This window comes from Phalacrocorax aristotelis, chromosome 7 (genome assembly GCF_949628215.1).
Source record: "Phalacrocorax aristotelis chromosome 7, bGulAri2.1, whole genome shotgun sequence".
In the NCBI taxonomy this organism is placed as follows: domain Eukaryota; kingdom Metazoa; phylum Chordata; class Aves; order Suliformes; family Phalacrocoracidae; genus Phalacrocorax; species Phalacrocorax aristotelis.
Window position 1 is genome coordinate 42,915,065 of NC_134282.1, and position 17,192 is coordinate 42,932,256.

A 17,192-nucleotide genomic window follows, 5' to 3' on the forward strand; every position below is an offset into this window, starting at 1 on the left:
AGGAGTCCTCTCTAGTTTTCAGGATAAAAGTATTTCAGACTAAAAAACACTATTCAAAAACACAGACACCTGACACAGCTGTGAACTGGAGGCACTCAGGAGTTCATGCTGCTAAACCACAGCTGCTCCCCCCAGCAGTGTGGCATTGCTTTCCTTGGGTTGGGGCAGGGGTAGGAACTTGTGCTACCATTGCTGCCCATGGCCAGGAATTAATGGAGGATCAATGCTGAGAGTATAGAACAAACCCTGAACATCACTGTATTGATGTTCTCTGCACCAGTCCTTGGACACTTTCACAAATAAATTTAGTATTTCCTAGGGCAGTCTCAGCTGGGCACGAGCAGTTTGAATTAATAAAATGCAGGCCTGCTAAAATGGTGAATCCAGAGTACTGCTTAAGTTAAAGTACCTTGCACTTTATCACTGATAGCTCAACCTTGGCAAACTTTTCAAGGGGAGCATGTCCTGAAGCTTTGCAAAACAAAGCTGAAATCAAAGGTTGGCTTCAGCTGAAGGACTTTTGTGTCACCCTGGTAAAGGAAGGTAGTTAACATTCACTCTCAAAAATTAACTTAAAATAAACATAATTGAAGCAATCACTTACAGTTTGCTCAGCACTTTATTTCCTTTCCTGCTGAAACTACCTTGTGCTCAAGTAAATTTTTGATCACAGGAGAATTTAGCCCTCAAAGTGCATCTAATCAACCCCTAAATACTTGCATCATTAAAAGTCACCCTATCCATTTTGCAAACGTTCTGTCAGCTCGTTCTGGAGCAAGAGGGGTGCACTTTCTGTAACGTTAAAAGCCTGCGAACAACTGAAGTATAACTAGCAATACCATAAGCCAATTAAGATGAAAGCTGTGATACCTAGTGGTAGGGTTTCATCACTTCAATATTAAACTATCTTTTTTTACTTGGGCATAGATCAAGAGGTGTTAATGCAGAAACCTTAAAAGAAGTCAAGTATTATCTTGAAATAACAGACCTGTTATTTGCACTTTCATGCTCAATTAATATCATGGCTCCAAACATCCTAAATTTTTTCTTCAGAGCTGCAGATTTTAGTTTTTATAGAAAGTAACGATGGCTATGTACTGCAAGTTTAAATTTGAGTGTATCTTTATAGGACAGAGAACGTTTTTCTGATCTATTTATTAATACAAAATCATGCTGTAAGTTTCTAAAAGGGACTATAAGAATTGAGAGTTTTCTTTTATTATAACAACAAATATTTTTCGGTGTTACTTGATAATTAGCTGAAACAATCTGTCACCAAACTCCACAATACAGATTTATCACATCACAGACAATCTCTGAGATTTGAATGTACAGTAAATCCCTGTGTCAGGCATTGCCTTCAGGAACTTTACTGAAGTCAGCCTTCATTAGAAGAAATGCATTTATACTGGAATGCCATTTGGGGGGGGAAAAAGTATTAAAAGGAAATCACACTTGCATCAATGCTAGCTGTTGTACCGTTGTTTTGGGAGGACTTAGCACACTGTAAAACAATTGCATCACTGAAAAACCTATGTGGAGGTATGACCTAAGTAGGGAATCTAATCCCCTGCTTTGCATATAGTAGATGCTGATACAGATTTTTAAGGTGAATGTTGTATCTATGTGGAATACTTTCTGGCTTGTAAGCAAATGGCTCATTATACCCGTTTCACACAGTGAGACATAGAAAAAAGGACCAATACCAAAAAAATGGAGATAGGACAAAGAAGTGTTTGCTCCCTCTCTAGAGTTCAAGCCACCAGACCCTCGGTCTTCTATTTTGGCTTGCATGATAAAAAAATGCTGCATTTTCTTGCTTTGACTACCAAAACACACTTTTGCCTGGTTCCCCCAGTATGTGGCTCTGCTCTAGAGTTACTTTATTCCATGCACAGTGGGGTTAAGGTGCTATTCTGAGTGAATACTCTGGTGCATCTATGATTGCCAATGCATACATTTCTACAATGGGTCTAGGGCACCACTGAAGACGGCCTGTACCACATTCATACATCTTCTAAATGTTTTGTCTTCTGAAAAGATTGACCTGCTTGGCGAACCAAAATTCAGCAACAGCCTACCTTTCCATACTAAGCAGTAGTGAAGTGCAGCTCCAGCTCCTGCACTGGCACCTTACTGGCAAGCTGTTCTCCTGCAGCTGACTGAAGAAGTTAAACTTCTCCTACCTGGTATCAGTTACAATCAACAAGTAAACTCGTGTGAATCCTTAGCCCCTTAAAGCAGAGTCACTGCCAGCATGCCTTTTAACTTCATGAAGCCCAGAATTTGAACCATACCCTTTTCAACTAGTGTTTTTCAACCTGCAGTTAGTGGACCATAAGTGATTTGTACATCAAAAGATAATCTCAGGCTGTAGTAAACAATATTTTTAACCTTTTTACACTAGTCCTTTGCATCAGGAAAAAAGGGGGGGGGGGGTGTCGGCTAAACACCAGTAAGTTCCCATTCAGAGTCTAACGTAACTTTTATTTGGTTGCAAGTGAAATCTCTGACTTGCTCTAGCCTGGCTGACAGATCTTTGTTGTTTGAGTGGTCTTCTGGTTAAAGAGCTTCGAAGCACTGATTTGGCTAGCTGCTCAGTGCCTTGAAGCCACTGTCCAAGGATGCACTGTGATCTTCACCAGTGGGTTGTCTGAAGGGCTGAGATGAGTGGGAGTTGCCAAGTGCTCCACAAGATCTGCTTTCCTCTCCATCTGAAAGAGGAACTGAAGGCTCAGCTGTAGGCCCTGAGAAATTTGTTGAGCATCTCGAGCAAGCAGCAATAAAGGATTTTTTTGGGTTATGTTTAACTTTTATGTCATTACTAGAGTGGTTTCATGCTCAAAATTTCAGAAGGTGCCGTCTCAGAAATGTGCTAGTTGGTGCATTTGCACTACTTAGTGCTGTCAGGGAGCCATTTGCATGCAGGAAGGAACAGAGGACAACAGGGATTTCCTGATCTGTTGAAGTCCAGTCACTTGAGATTGTGGGAAACCGCATCACATAAATTGACTAAGCTCAGTGTAGTAGTAATCAATTCTGCCTGTCCCCCCTCAACATTATGGTTTACGCATACCTCCAAGCACAGAGATTCTTGATCTCACCTAACAGCCTGATTTTGCCCTGTCTGGTAGAAGACAATGTAGTTAGTCATTGAAGCCTTTTCATGTTATGTGCCTCTTTTTCAGCTTTTATTATTGCAACCTTTTTCTCCTTTGCCTCGCCAATCTCATCACAAGTGAAGCAAATTTTAGGATATATCTTTTGTTCTGACCTATCTTGAACTTCAGCCTGGATTTGCCATACCATACTCCTGTCTGCACTTAGCATTTGGAGAAGCATTTATTGTGTTAAGGAGATTTTTAAAGAATTTTTGGGGCTTTGTTTTTGAGTGAATAGAAGACATTGCAGTAGTTTGGTTTGAAGGTATTTTATGTGTTGCTTCTCTCCAGCTGGCTGAATGCCCTTTCCCTTCCCCCTCCTCTTTTACGTGGTAACTCACGGAAAGATGATTGATGGAGTGTCGCCTGTACGTTGTCAAAGGCTGGAGTAGATTAATGAGCAAGAAACACCAGCCAGTTCCCCTTCATGTGTGATTGTTTGAAGGAGGGCTCATATTTTAACAGAAATGATATCCTACTTCTCTGGATTCCCCCAATCAGGAATTGAAGGATGGGGTTCATATCTGAGATTGAAAGGTGCCAGCCACAATGAGCCAGTTTATTGCCTGGGACAACTGCCTGCCTTCCACCTGACCAACAGCACTCACCCTGAGGCCTGTTTCAGTCAGGCTGCTGTCCTCTTTACTGGTGTAGATTTGTGCCACCAGTTAACATTTATGCCTCTATTTCTCTGTATTTGCAGACACAACTAGTTACAGCGCAGACCAAATGGCCAGAGGATCTCTGATCTCTTAACTACCTTTTCTACCTGGGTGACACTGGCCAATTTGCCTGTGCTGCAAGGAGTGACCACGTATGACCCAGGGCAGCTCAGATCCTTTGAAAAGGCTTTTTTGGTCGTTGGCCTTGGTCATAAATTTGGCCTTGATCTGTGCCTTAATTCCCCAGCTGTAGAATAGGGATAGCAATATGGTAATTTCCAAACATTGCACTTGCCGTGAATTGTTTCCTAGCAGAAATGCTAGGAATGCAATTTATAAGAGAAATTAATCAAAGCCTGGCTGGGGAAAAATAATCAGACCCAGAGTATGATTGTTTTCTGCATTTTCTTGAAGGTAGACATTGGCAGCATTTCATAATCAGCCATTCTGGTCCAAACAGATAGTTCAGCATTGTTATTTGTAGTCCCCAGTAGTGGCCTGCATTAGAAGGTTTGTATGTGGCAAGAATTATGTCTTTCACACCAGCCTATCTGTGTCTACCAGAAGCATACACCTGACTGTCATAAAGCCCTGTTCCAAGGCCTAGACGGAGCCCATTTTTCTGATTTTCCAGGGAACAGCTGTTCTTCCAAGTTTATTCTCTTTTCAGTGGTTCTGATCTCAAGCCTGTGTCCAACCAGCTAAAAGGTGAAATTTCTTTTCATACGTAGCTGGAAATCAGAGCTACTGTTAATTTTCTTGTAATATTTTAACAAGCAAAATAATAGAAATCTGTACTTCTTACTGGCTGGTAAGAAGTGATTACCTGTGGTTTGCTGATCCAGTCCAGCTCTGTCTCCTTTTCTCTCCTGTCATGACAAAGGTCTGTGCTTTATGCAGATGTAAACATTTTCTTTGATAGAGATTTGTGGCAGGTGGTGTCTAGTTAAGAGATTGCTGAACATAACTGTTCCAGCCTTTTATGTTCTCAGAGTTCATCTTGAGTATATTCAGATGTTTGGGCATTTTCTGAGGAAGACATAAATGCGAGTTTGTTTCTGCTCTGGATGCAGTCCTCGGAGACACATCCTGTGGTTTTACGTTTACAAAACTTTGCCTTGTTTTAGGGAGTATGATATACCCACTGAAATTTGAATCTAATTGAGAGAACTGATACTCACTCTGTTTACCTGGCATTTTGATCGTTTCCTTTTTGGTTTTGTGACAGTTTGTTTTTAGGTCACAATGTTGTGTCCAATGCACAGCAAATTGCTCTTTTGTTCTCTGCAGCTGTTTTCTCCAGTCCAGAAGACTGTATCTGCCTTTGTAAGGCAGGTTACATTTAAGTTTTGTATTTGTTGCCCCAGTGAATTCTTCCTAGATGGGATACTGGGAGGAAAGAGAGGAAAAAAGAAATTTCCTAATACATGCTCGTGCTTGATACTGGCAGAGCTTGCACAGCTTGAAGGCTGTGTGTGTTTTGCAGCCAGGCCAGGGTCACTGTGAATCATGATGTGTGGGCCATGAACAGCCTCATCTTCTATGCTAACTAAAGCCTACGTGGCTGGGAGAGCTTCTTGCTCTTTGGCAATTTGTATTCATTTGTTCTCCAAGAAAACAAGGCTTCAGGGAGGACTTCTACAAAGCACCTTACAGATGTTACTGTGCACTGACTCGACGTATGGTATATGTGCCTCCCCTTTCTCTTCTTTCAGTGGGACAGCAGTGGGTTGGATATTTGGAGCCTGCTTTTCTTGAAAAAAAGACCAAAAAAAAAAAAAGATTGTGTAACCATTAATGATTTGTTGTTGTGTCTGGGAGCCACTGTGCTGCAGGACTTTTCTCTAATGGTGCTTTCACAAGAAAGAACTAATTTGACTAACTTTATTAATTCCAGTTTGGTTTAAGTTTGCTCATTAGTAATTTAACGCAAGATGCTTCAGCTGAAGAGGCCATGTCAGGACAAGGAAGAGCAGAGGGAAAGTGCCAGGAATCATTAGTGTTTATTAACCGTCGCACTCATCAGTCTTGACTAAGAGCACAGCCCATTCGTTCTGGACGGGTGGAGTGAGATACAGAAATATCATTAACAGTGGAAAATGCTTCTTTTCAGGTCAGTCCATAATGGACAGGCATTCAGACAACACCCACACCCCCATCACCAAATATTATCAGCCTTTAAGTTGGTCTCTTCACAGTCCAGCCTTAACTGTCAGAGCTCAGCAGCCTTGTGGAAGGAAGAAGCCCTGCCCCTAGCCAGCCATAGGATCAATTAACAAATACAGTGTTTTCATCCCCATAAACATTACTGAAAGGTTAAGTGTTGTTATGAAGGGGTTTTTTAATGGCTTTTTGAATTATTAAATGATTAATACTTATGTGCTTTGCTGGATCAGGCCTGGCACTTTGTGCTGGCAACGTGTACATCTCACAGCAATTCTTGAAACATTAAAATGGAAAGGCTTCTCTTTTTTTTCTGCTTAGACAAAGAGTTTAATAACCAATTTCAGCAACTGCAAGACATTGAGCTGGTGACTCAAAGCTCTGACCTGTGAATTGGGGCTGAATGAATGTCTCCAACCTTCTGGAGGAGGGAACAGTACTACATTTGCCAGGCTTCTAATGAGAAATGTGACCCCTGCCCAGACCACTTGTGGTTATTAAGGATTGCATTTCACTTTGAGATGTGTTTTCTTGCATCCTGCCCAAATTGCAACCTGAGTAGTTACATTCTGCTCACTAAAATATCCCTGCAGTTTAATTGGAGCAGTTGTGTTTCCCTTCCCCTCTTGAAAGCTTTGTTGTATAATATTGTGGTGCTATCATAATATGTGCTGTATAATCTATAGAGTACACACACAAAATCCCACTGTGGAAGTCTCTGAAGTTGCTAGCTTTCTACAGTAACAAATATAATTAGGGAGAAAGTGGCATCTTGGGGAACAGAGTTCAGCATTGTGCCCCCATTTGAGTCTGGTGCTGCCCTTGCAAAACGTCTGACAAGCACCATCGCACCGCAGAGGCAGCGTTTTTACATTTACTTTGCACATGTGTAAGTCACTGCACAAGGCAAAGCATCAAGTGTCTTGTCCTAGACATAAGGGCTTTTGCAATGAGCATGTTAGGCTCAGTATTATGATGGCACAGCCTGGAAAGAAGCAATAATTTTAAAACATGGCATGGATATTCAGACAGATTGTGTCGGTCATGACTTCCTGTCGATAAGATTTAGGCATTTTATGGGGAAAGGGTTTTACTGGATGACGTTCAGTGATAGAAGGGATGGAAAGAGATTGCAGTTTAATTAAAATTCTAATCCCAAGTTTGACAATTTTTTCTCGCCAGGTCAGCAGCCTGCATGTTCTGTTTGTGATCCCCATGAATTAAATGGGCTGACAGTTGTCAGCTTCTTTGGAAATGCCTGTAAATCCAGCTAAAAATTAGCAAACATCAATATGTTTCAGAACAGCTTTGAGTAGGAATATGTCATGGAGCAGTTTTCCATCAGCGCACGTACAGGAGCCTTTCATAAGCACCAGTTTAGTCCACTGCTGCCAGTGCTCAAATACAAACGAAGAAACCTTTCTTCCCCAGCAGGAAGTCACAGTTACTGGCCTGCGCCACTGCAGTCTCACTGGCATGTTCCTGTTTTCCAGGTAGTTAAACAGTGTTGCCACAAAGGTAGTGCTCATCCTTCACCAGCCATGAGGCTTCCTCTGCTTTGTGCCTCCGTGATGCTAATGGGTCTGTCCCAGTGCCGAGCCGTCAGCTTCCCTGAAGATGAGGACCCTATTAACATTGTTGACTACCACTGTAAGTAATCTGCAAATGGTGCTAACCACTAGGGAGGAAGTTCTAATGTGTTTTTTTAAACTTCCCAAGTAAAAAAAAAGGTCTGTTTTCTTTCAAATTGAAATGTGTTTACTGGCTTTGTACCTTTAATAGAACACTTAATCATTTTCTTAAAAAAGCAATCAGAAATACAGCAATAACTTCAGGAAAAAAGAACATTTGCTGACATTAGCCATCTTTTCCTCATTTATATTCAAGACATTACTCAAGGAATTTAGTTTAAACCCTTCTACACCTAGTATATACAGCTAATCAATGCCATATATTGATTCTTTGGCTCCATAATCCTGAGTGATGGTGTAGCCCATTTTTACTTGCAGATTCAAGGCAATATCCAGTATTTAGAGGACGCCCTTCAGGCAATGAATCTCAGCACAGACTGGACTTCCAACTGATGTTGAAAATTCGAGACACACTTTATATCGCTGGCAGGTAATTTTCCTTCACTCGGTTCATTAGATTAAAATTCTTTTCTCTTCTGGTTTTGCATTAATGTGTAAAATTCATTTAGAAAAATCTGCAGAATATGATAAAATTAGAACTGGGGAAGGACTTCCCAGAGAAATATAGTGTATCTATGGCCAGTGCATGAAAATTGGATTCGAAGGCTGCAGTTACTGTAGTTATGCTAAAACCAATGATCAAATACTCTTTTCCCTCTTTTATGTTACTGCCCTGATAAAAACCTCTCCTGATCATTTTGAGCTTGGACTGACGGATCAGGAATGTAGGAAGTGAGGATAACACACTTCAATATTTACAGTCTGGATTAGTCTTCAACAGAACGGAAAGACAGAGGTGGATAGCTGGACACTGGAGGTGCTCTCTACAGACCACGCCAATAAAAATCAAAACCACCCCATTTTGCCCATGACCAATCTTCTTCAATTTGTATTAAACACAGAAAATCCATAAGCGTTTCATAGAAGTTTCTGGTCTAACAAAACACTCTAAAAATAGGTTTAGTTTATCTAAAACAAGGCCAATGAGTTAATGAATTTACTAGTGTCTTCTTACTCTTTGCAAAACAGGGACCAAGTTTACACTGTAAACTTAAATGAAGTTCCAAAATCAGAAGTTACTCCAAGCAAGGTGAGTAGATACAGGTGCTGGCGAGGGAGAGATTTGCTTTGGTTTTCATTTTTTTAAAGATTTTTTGTGGAAAGGAAGTCAAATGTTCTTTTCTGGTTTGATGTAACAGAAATTAACATGGAGGTCAAGGCAGCAGGACAGAGAGAACTGTGCTATGAAAGGCAAGCATAAAGTAAGTTTAGCATGTACCTTATAGAAAAACAACACTAATATTTATTATATATTTGAAGCCTGTGATTAATATGTCATACTCTCCTTTCAGGATGAATGCCATAACTTCATTAAAGTCTTTGTTCCAAGAAGTGATGAGATGGTGTTTGTCTGTGGAACAAATGCATTTAACCCTATGTGCAGATACTATCAGGTAAGGGTATTGAAAATGTCATTAATCTGTTACTGGTTTTGCTCGCTCTAATTATGCTATAGCAAATACATCGGAGAGTGCTTCAAGGTGAAATAAAAACAGACAGAAGCCAATGTGCTGAATTAAGTTTTCTGCAAAGACAATGTTATCCTTTCATGCCAGTGTACAAAATAGAAATTACACTATCACCCATTTATTTTTCTCCTCTAGCTGAATACCTTAGAGTATGATGGGGAGGAAATTAGTGGTTTGGCAAGATGCCCATTTGATGCCAGACAAACCAACGTCGCCCTCTTTGCTGGTAAGAACTTTTGCTTGTAATGAGTCTAAATGATTAATGACACGAAAGGAGCCAGAGAGCTTTTAAAGCAAGCACAGGAAAGCTAAAGGTGTCATGGTGCCCCTGCTCTTAAATTTTTTAAAGGGCCTCCAAAGGATTAGAAGCTGACCTGTTAATAAATAGGTTACAGCAACCTGGGGAAGAGTGGCAGTAAAGAAATGGGGAAAAATACAGGCTGGTCAGAATTCTGTAGATTTTTTAAAGGCCTCTTAATACCACGTTTTCAACTTCCGTTTTAGATGGAAAATTGTATTCGGCAACAGTAGCAGATTTCCTGGCAAGTGATGCTGTTATTTATCGCAGCATGGGGGATGGATCTGCCCTAAGAACAATAAAGTATGATTCCAAATGGATAAAAGGTAATTTGGGGGAGTATTTTCCCATACACATGGCAAATGTAATTTCAGTGGCACAGGGGGTCAGGTAATTCACAGCCAGCATGCTTTACACACATGGTACAATGTCAGCATATATGCAGTTTTCAATACAGTATGATTACAATAAGAAAGCATTTTAAATACAAATAAAGCAAAATTGTTGTTAAATACATCAGTACGTCAGTCTGCAGTAACAAAATACCTTAGCTGAAATGCAATTCCTCTGACGCCTTTTTACAGTCCATTAGCCAATATTAAAGACTTCAAGATCGTTTAAGCTCCAGCGCACCCATATTTGGATGTCCTAAAGGTACCTGGAAGACTGGAGCTCCTGTTAGCTGGTGTGGACCTGTGGAGAAGCTGCCAAGTCACACAGCGCAGTCAGGGTTGTGTGCCAATTGAGTAGTTCTTTAAAGTAACCTTCTCCTTGCTCTTTCTTACAGAACCACACTTCCTCCATGCCATAGAATATGGGAACTACGTTTATTTCTTCTTCCGAGAAATTGCGGTAGAGCACAATAACTTAGGCAAGGTGGGTATTGTCACAGCGAGCTGTCAGGTTAGCCATGAGTTGCAGCAGAATGAGATCACTCTAAAACAGTATCAGTAACAAGCACAGCTTGCAATACGAAGTAGGGACTAGTACAAAGTTCGCACAGTTTTCCCATCATGATAATTTATGGGGGTGGGGGAGTGGGAAAGAGAAACAGAACAGTGCATTCTTCAACCAAAAAGTTGTTTCTGTTCTCTATGCCTTGCTGTTAGGCAAGCTTGCTACAGGTATCTTTTAGTATTGCTGTTGCCTTAGTGTTGCTGTTGCCTTAACGCTTGTGGCAAGTAATGGAAAATCTGAGGGTTTTTTCATGCTTATTAAAGAAACAAAAGAAAACAACACAAAAGAAGAGTTTCAAATAAGTTCCTCCAATGTCCCTGGATATTGAATAATTCAGTCATGCCAGTACAAAGTATAATACTCATGCCTCACCATGGAAGGATATTCTATAATAAATTATTAAATCCTTTACACATGGATAATTAAAGTCTTTAAATCTCACTAACAATATGATTTTGAAGGGAAAAAGGGTGGGGACAAGCTGCAGAATTGCATTTGCTTGGTGATACTTTAAGATGCCTGTGCACTATGAGCTAAACACCATTTGCTTTCATCCTTTCTGTGCAGATTCCTGTTAACAGAATTATCTTTGGTTTTTTATTAACAGCTCAGAAACAAGCACTGTGTTCCTTGCATCTCTCAAGTATTTCTCTGTTTTCCTTTTTCCTTTTTGCCCTTGACAGGCTGTGTATTCCCGTGTGGCACGCATATGCAAAAATGACATGGGGGGGTCCCAAAGAGTCCTAGAAAAACATTGGACATCCTTTCTGAAAGCTCGGCTCAACTGCTCCGTTCCTGGGGATTCATTCTTCTACTTTGATGTTCTGCAGTCTATCACAGACATAATAGAAATCAACGGAGTCCCCATGGTTGTTGGTGTATTCACCACACAGCTTAACAGGTGAGAGATGAGCAAACTTACATCAAAGGTAGTTCTCTGTTTCTGTCTTACACTGGGATTGGTGCCATTGTAGTCTGAGTTCTTGCAACTATTTTTCTAATTTTACAGCATCCCTGGTTCAGCAGTGTGTGCTTTCAGCATGGATGACATTGAGAAAGTCTTCAAAGGGAGATTTAAAGAACAAAAGACCCCTGACTCTGTTTGGACAGCTGTACCTGAAGACAAAGTGCCAAAGCCAAGGTAAAAGGTTCTTACTCATGATGCCATAATGTTGTCCTTGTAAAGAGCTGCCTTAAATCAGCTGTACTCTTGAGCATCTTGTCAGGTAAAAACCAAAGCAGAGCTTTACACTTCAGCCATAAGGATGCTTGTTAGCAGGCTGCCTTCTCTCATTAGCTAGAATCCAAGAGGAAAACAATGTCATTCTCCTTTCAGACCTGGCTGCTGTGCAAAACACGGCCTAGCAGAGGCTTACAAAACCTCCATTGATTTCCCAGACGAAACACTCTCCTTCATCAAATCTCATCCTTTGATGGATTCAGCTGTTCCCTCAGTCACTGAGGAGCCCTGGTTTACCAAAACACGTGTCAGGTATGACGCCATTTAAAAATAACGCATATGAAAAGGAAAAGAAGAAAACCTGCTGGTAACGATATGCCTTTTGGTCTTTATAGATACAGATTGACAGCAATTGCTGTAGACCATGCTGCTGGACCCTACCAGAACTACACAGTCATATTTATTGGCTCTGAAGCAGGAGTAGTACTTAAAATCTTGGCAAAGACCAGGCCTTTTTCATTGAATGACAGCGTATTACTGGAAGAGATTGAAGCATATAATCATGCAAAGTAAGTATTACCAGAACACGTAAGCTCTTCATCTAGTCCTTGGTACCTAGCTAAAAAGAATTATGGTAAACAGAAACCAGTTCATTATCACCAACATCACACTTGTTTGTCATTTCATGGTGTTCCTCATGTTGAATAACCTGAATATATTTGGTCACTTGCCATTTTGCATGGGTTGAGTGAACAACCTAATTCCACTCCAGTGACGTCAGTGATACAGTCTAATTCTTTCACAAATAGATACTCTTCTTCCTGAATGTGAACTGTCAGACCTATCTGCTGCTGTTAAAAAGAAATGTTGTGAGCTTATCTTGAAGGTTTCTCAAGAGTGACCAATAATGTATAAACTACATCTAATCATTTTAAGCTTGTTTATTCTGGCCCAAAGAATTTGGGAATGGAAGCATTCCAATCAGACTCTACAGGCATCCAATACAGGACTCCTGTTCTGCTCTGTAGAGATATTTATGCCGACTGAGAGAACAAAGAAAATGGATTTGGATTTTTTTCCTACATAGTTAAGCAAAATTGTCACCTAGCTGTAAATAAGAGCCAGAAGATGGCATTTGATAACCCATAGGTTTGTTTAGAAATCACTCAGCAAAGACTGGTAAGTTACATTTACATATGCAAAATGTCTGTATTGTCTCTATCTACCCAGACAATAAATAAAGAAAACATCTGCAGTGTAAGCACCACACAAAGTACTAAAGTTACTAAAATAATGGCCTACCATTATTTTTGCTGAACAGGTGTAATGCTGAGAGCGAGGAGGACAGAAGAGTAATTTCCCTTCAGCTGGATAGAGACCACCATGCTCTGTTCGTGGCATTCTCCAGCTGCGTCATTAGAATTCCTCTGAGTCGGTGTGAGCGTCACGGGTCATGTAAAAAGTACGGCCCCGTTCCTAAACTCCCCTTAAAGGAAGGGCGGCAACATCTCTTGGGAAGGAAGTAAAAAAAAATGCATGATTTTTTGGGGTTTTCTCTTGCAAGGGCATGTATTGCTTCACGGGACCCATACTGTGGCTGGTTAGACCACGAGGCATGTGGAAGAGTGACACCAGGCATGCTGTAAGTACTGCTTTTCAAATTAACCCAGCACCTCTACATAAGCTTTATAGCCCACATGAGCTCATATCCTATGTGTATTCCCTTGCACTCCAATTAATAAACCTCAATTTTTTTAGGGATGGTTTTCCAGTGTACTGTATATGTAGGAGAACAGAATGCTGAAGTTTGACCTAATTCTGCAATCTCTAGGTGAAGACATGCTTGCAGTGGGAGTTTTACATGTGTGTGGGAGGGCAAGCAGACGTGTAGGAAGAGCAGTTGGAAGCAGGAAGGCAAGAAATTGCTGCCTGCAAACCCGAGCACCTCAGAGAGGGCAGTACACAGTATGCCCTCCCAGGCATGCTCATGGCCAGGGCACAGTCAATTGCAAATATGAAAGCACAGGATTCACAGTGGGAAAAGATTTTTGCCTCCACACTGGAGGCTGGGTGATATATATGCATACCAAAGGCATCGTGCACAAATCAAGTCTGTAATATACAGTGCATTAGCAGCTGTATCTTAAAAAGAGGCCTTTGTAGCAGGCCAGTGCAAACTTTAGCTAGTACAATTGGATGGTTGTATCTAAAACCAAGAGCATGCTCAATGTAGAAGACATGATGAAGCTGCTGAAAAAAGGGATTTTTTTTCTATTTCCTGGCATAAAGCAGGTATATAGAGTTTTAAAGTCAGGTTATAACTAACTTGTGCATCTTGTAGAACAATATTTTGGGCCATACACTAGTTCTTGTATATGTTTCCATTTGCTGCTTCCAGGAAAAAAAAAATCATTTGTTTCCCTACTAATACTGTTAAATGCAGGTTCTCTTCGTTTGTTTCATACAACCACAGCGGAGCATATGTACAAGATGTTGAATACGGCAACACAGCGCAGCTTGGGGACTGCCATGGTAAGGCACAGTCGTTGCTGCTCGTTTATAATGAATGTCTCAGCAGTAGCCTGCAGCCACACCTTACGATGGATGTTAAATTTATGATGAGCTTTTCAGTAACATGATGAACACATTGCCTGGTGTTACTGTGAATGTTCACAAAGCTAAGCTTTTTGGTCCTGGGTGGCAGAGTTTTGTCTTTCCTTCACCAGTTTACACCTATTTCGGGTCTACAGCAAAGTAGTGAAGAATTTATTTTTTTGTAACCAGTAATATTTTAGTTTTTATTTTCCATTACTCAGGTTTGAGATCTTTTGCTTTCTTTTTGTTACTTTTTACTGATTACTTGTTCCTTTAATTCTTTTAGAAATTTTGCCTACTACAGCTACACCAGATTACAAAATATTTGGCGACCCAACATCTGGTTAGTTTTTTTAATTTTTTTGAATTAATGACCTTTACTTTCCTTCAGTTCAGCATTTTCAGCCCTTTTTTCCTTCCTTTTGCACAGTTGGCAATCCTCCATTTTTGTGCTTTTACTCATGTTCCCACTGATGGTAAAGATAGCCAGACTCTTCTCACTCAGCACTTCACCCTGTGTAGCAGCATGTTAACAGCTCATTATTGAGACATCTTTTATTAAAGAGCCTGCTTAACATAGATGACATCTTCACTGCACGGAAGTCCACTAAGCTTTACTCTTTATCCCCAGCCATGCATTTGTGAATGCCCCTATTGGTCATCTCGAGTAGATGAATGGCAGAATTTCATCATCTTCCTCCTTACCTCTCCTTTCCTCTTTTCCTTCTTTCCCAGCAAGCTTTTTGCACAAATACACATTTTTCTAAAATGTGTATTTCTATATTTTTGAAATGTTTTAAGTGGTTTGTGCTAACGAAAAAAATTTAACATCACAAACTGTGTAGCTGAATGAGGACTTGCGGAGACAAAGGTGCCTTAGCCAGAAGCTTTATGCATTGTTGTCAGATGGACTTTCACATCCTTTTCTCCTTCAGTGATTTTTCTAATAGTGTTTTCACCATCAGCCCCTGGAGTTCAGGAAGACGGGACCCAGTACTCCTCTGTTGAAGTCAAAAGCAGAACCTGTGTTGAATTCAACAGGAGCAAGACCAAGCCCTTATTTTCCATTCTTTGCTCCCAGCACCTGGTCTCTGCTTTCAAACCAAGAGCACATTTCTGATTGAAAAATAGAAAAATAATGTATTTCTATGTTAAATTTGTAACAGTGCAACAAGAACATTATTCTATGTTTTGGTTTCCGACGATAGTTGCAATTGTGTAATTTGACAAGAAGTAATGTTTGACACAAATATTTTCCAGATATATTTACCCATCATGTAAGTTAGAAACTCACTTAGGAAAGCAAGACAAAACAGAGCTGTGCTACAGGGAAATGTTGCCTTGCTTGCGTGAGCATTTACTTTATCAACTGAATTTTTTCTAAGTGGTATTTTAGGACACAGATATAACTGAACCTTATTTTCAAGTCCTGAATGGGTGTGCTTTTGGAGAACATTCCTCAGTCAATCTTGAGCCATAGACATTCATGCCTAAACCTACTGGGACAGTGAACACAAAATACCTGAGTGTGCAAATTAGACTTTGGACTGTAAATCTAATTTGATGTTTCCTCCTTGTGTGCATTTTCATGTAGGCTGTGGTGATTCTGTTCAGCAAATGTACTACAGAGGAGCTAGAATCTATGCAACATTGTTCCTTAGGAACCATTACAAAATAGAGGTTAAAAACATTCCTTTCATCCCCACCTGTAGAAGTGGCTCATTCAGCAGTTCCTGGTATACCATAATAGCACTAATGGAGCTGATCTGGTTTCTCAGGCGTAACCTGTCATGAGCGTGTATCTTTCCAAGTAACTTTTTTTTTTAAGATGTTTAAAAGGCAGCCAAGTATGTTGTCTCCAGTGAAGAATATAGAGCAATTAAGTAGAATAAGTTGTGCTTTTTCACCTCCACCAGTTGCTTACTTTAACTTTTGCACTGCTTTCATTTTCATGTTTGACTTCTCTGGCTTTTTGGCTAGCAGCTGTTGATGTTTTAATGTATTTTTTTCACACTTAAAAGTTTTAAACCAACTGATTTTAATCAGCCTGCTGTACTTTTGCAAACTTGTAGGGGGTCACATTTTGCTCTGACATGTAACTCCCATTAAATACTGTCTCCAGCTATAGCTTAGATGTGCCATGAAACAGTGAGGAAAGCCTGACTGTAATACACATTAATAAAAATCTGTTTGCCACCACAGACATGGAGTTCTCCTCAGCTTCCATTACCACAATGGCAAGTATCCCAGTTATATCACCTAAAGTGATTGGTTCCTGGAAACCTAAAGTGACTGGCTCTCGGAAATTTGTAGTTCAAGATGACCCAAACACTTCTGATTATTCTGATCCATTATCAGGTGTCCCAAAGGGTAAGGCCTTACCAGGGAATACATTGCAGCTGAATGGAAACCTGATAGTCTCAGCATTGTCTAAGGCTTAAATGTAACAGCCATGGTTGTTGGGCTATATTTTACACCCATTTCCTGTGAATATGCAGACAGTGCAATCATGTTTTTCATACCTACTTATCTGGTGTACAAAGTGCTGCTTAAAGCTTGTAATGGGAAACACAGATAATAAGCCCAGCCTTTTATTCCTGGGGTGCTCCAAAGCTCCCATTAAACTCAGTGGGAGTTCTGGATGCATTAAAAAAAATTACGTTCAGGACTTATCTGGTGGTTCTTTTCAAACCAGTCTAGTTTGGATAAGACTATTAGTCCTCATGAATGGTTGCTTACAAGAGCTTAATGATTTTTTTTTTGTGGTGGTTGTTTGGTTTGGGAGGGGTGGGCAGAAGACAAAGTACAGCTCCATGACAAGTCCATGACAAATCCATGCATTAAATGGGGCATATCCCAAACTCTGCCTGCCTGCACCATGTTTCTGAAGAATGTGGGTCAGCTCTGAGTAAAGATATGCTGAATTTTTATTCTCTGGATATGAGCATCACTTTAC

At 40.4% G+C, this 17,192-nt stretch overlaps 1 protein-coding gene across 10 annotated transcripts in view; it reads left to right on the forward strand.

The window, feature by feature from the left end:
- The window catches only part of SEMA6D (semaphorin 6D), a 31,839-nt gene that overhangs the window by 9,401 nt on the left and 5,246 nt on the right, over window positions 1-17,192 (forward strand). For 3 of the 10 annotated variants that reach the window (XM_075100383.1, XM_075100391.1, XM_075100387.1), the window contains exons 2-18: window positions 7,480-7,636; window positions 7,996-8,107; window positions 8,707-8,767; window positions 8,877-8,939; window positions 9,030-9,131; window positions 9,342-9,432; window positions 9,711-9,830; window positions 10,292-10,380; window positions 11,145-11,362; window positions 11,471-11,602; window positions 11,798-11,953; window positions 12,037-12,210; window positions 12,963-13,103; window positions 13,206-13,283; window positions 14,085-14,173; window positions 14,523-14,579; window positions 16,439-16,606. In XM_075100383.1, coding sequence (XP_074956484.1) covers window positions 7,528-7,636; window positions 7,996-8,107; window positions 8,707-8,767; window positions 8,877-8,939; window positions 9,030-9,131; window positions 9,342-9,432; window positions 9,711-9,830; window positions 10,292-10,380; window positions 11,145-11,362; window positions 11,471-11,602; window positions 11,798-11,953; window positions 12,037-12,210; window positions 12,963-13,103; window positions 13,206-13,283; window positions 14,085-14,173; window positions 14,523-14,579; window positions 16,439-16,606 — 1,960 coding nt within the window. In that variant the 5' untranslated portion in view covers window positions 7,480-7,527. The remainder of the gene's footprint in view (window positions 1-7,479; window positions 7,637-7,995; window positions 8,108-8,706; window positions 8,768-8,876; window positions 8,940-9,029; window positions 9,132-9,341; window positions 9,433-9,710; window positions 9,831-10,291; window positions 10,381-11,144; window positions 11,363-11,470; window positions 11,603-11,797; window positions 11,954-12,036; window positions 12,211-12,962; window positions 13,104-13,205; window positions 13,284-14,084; window positions 14,174-14,522; window positions 14,580-16,438; window positions 16,607-17,192) is intronic. The other 7 variants (XM_075100388.1, XM_075100390.1, XM_075100384.1 and 4 more) reach the window with 6 other exon arrangements.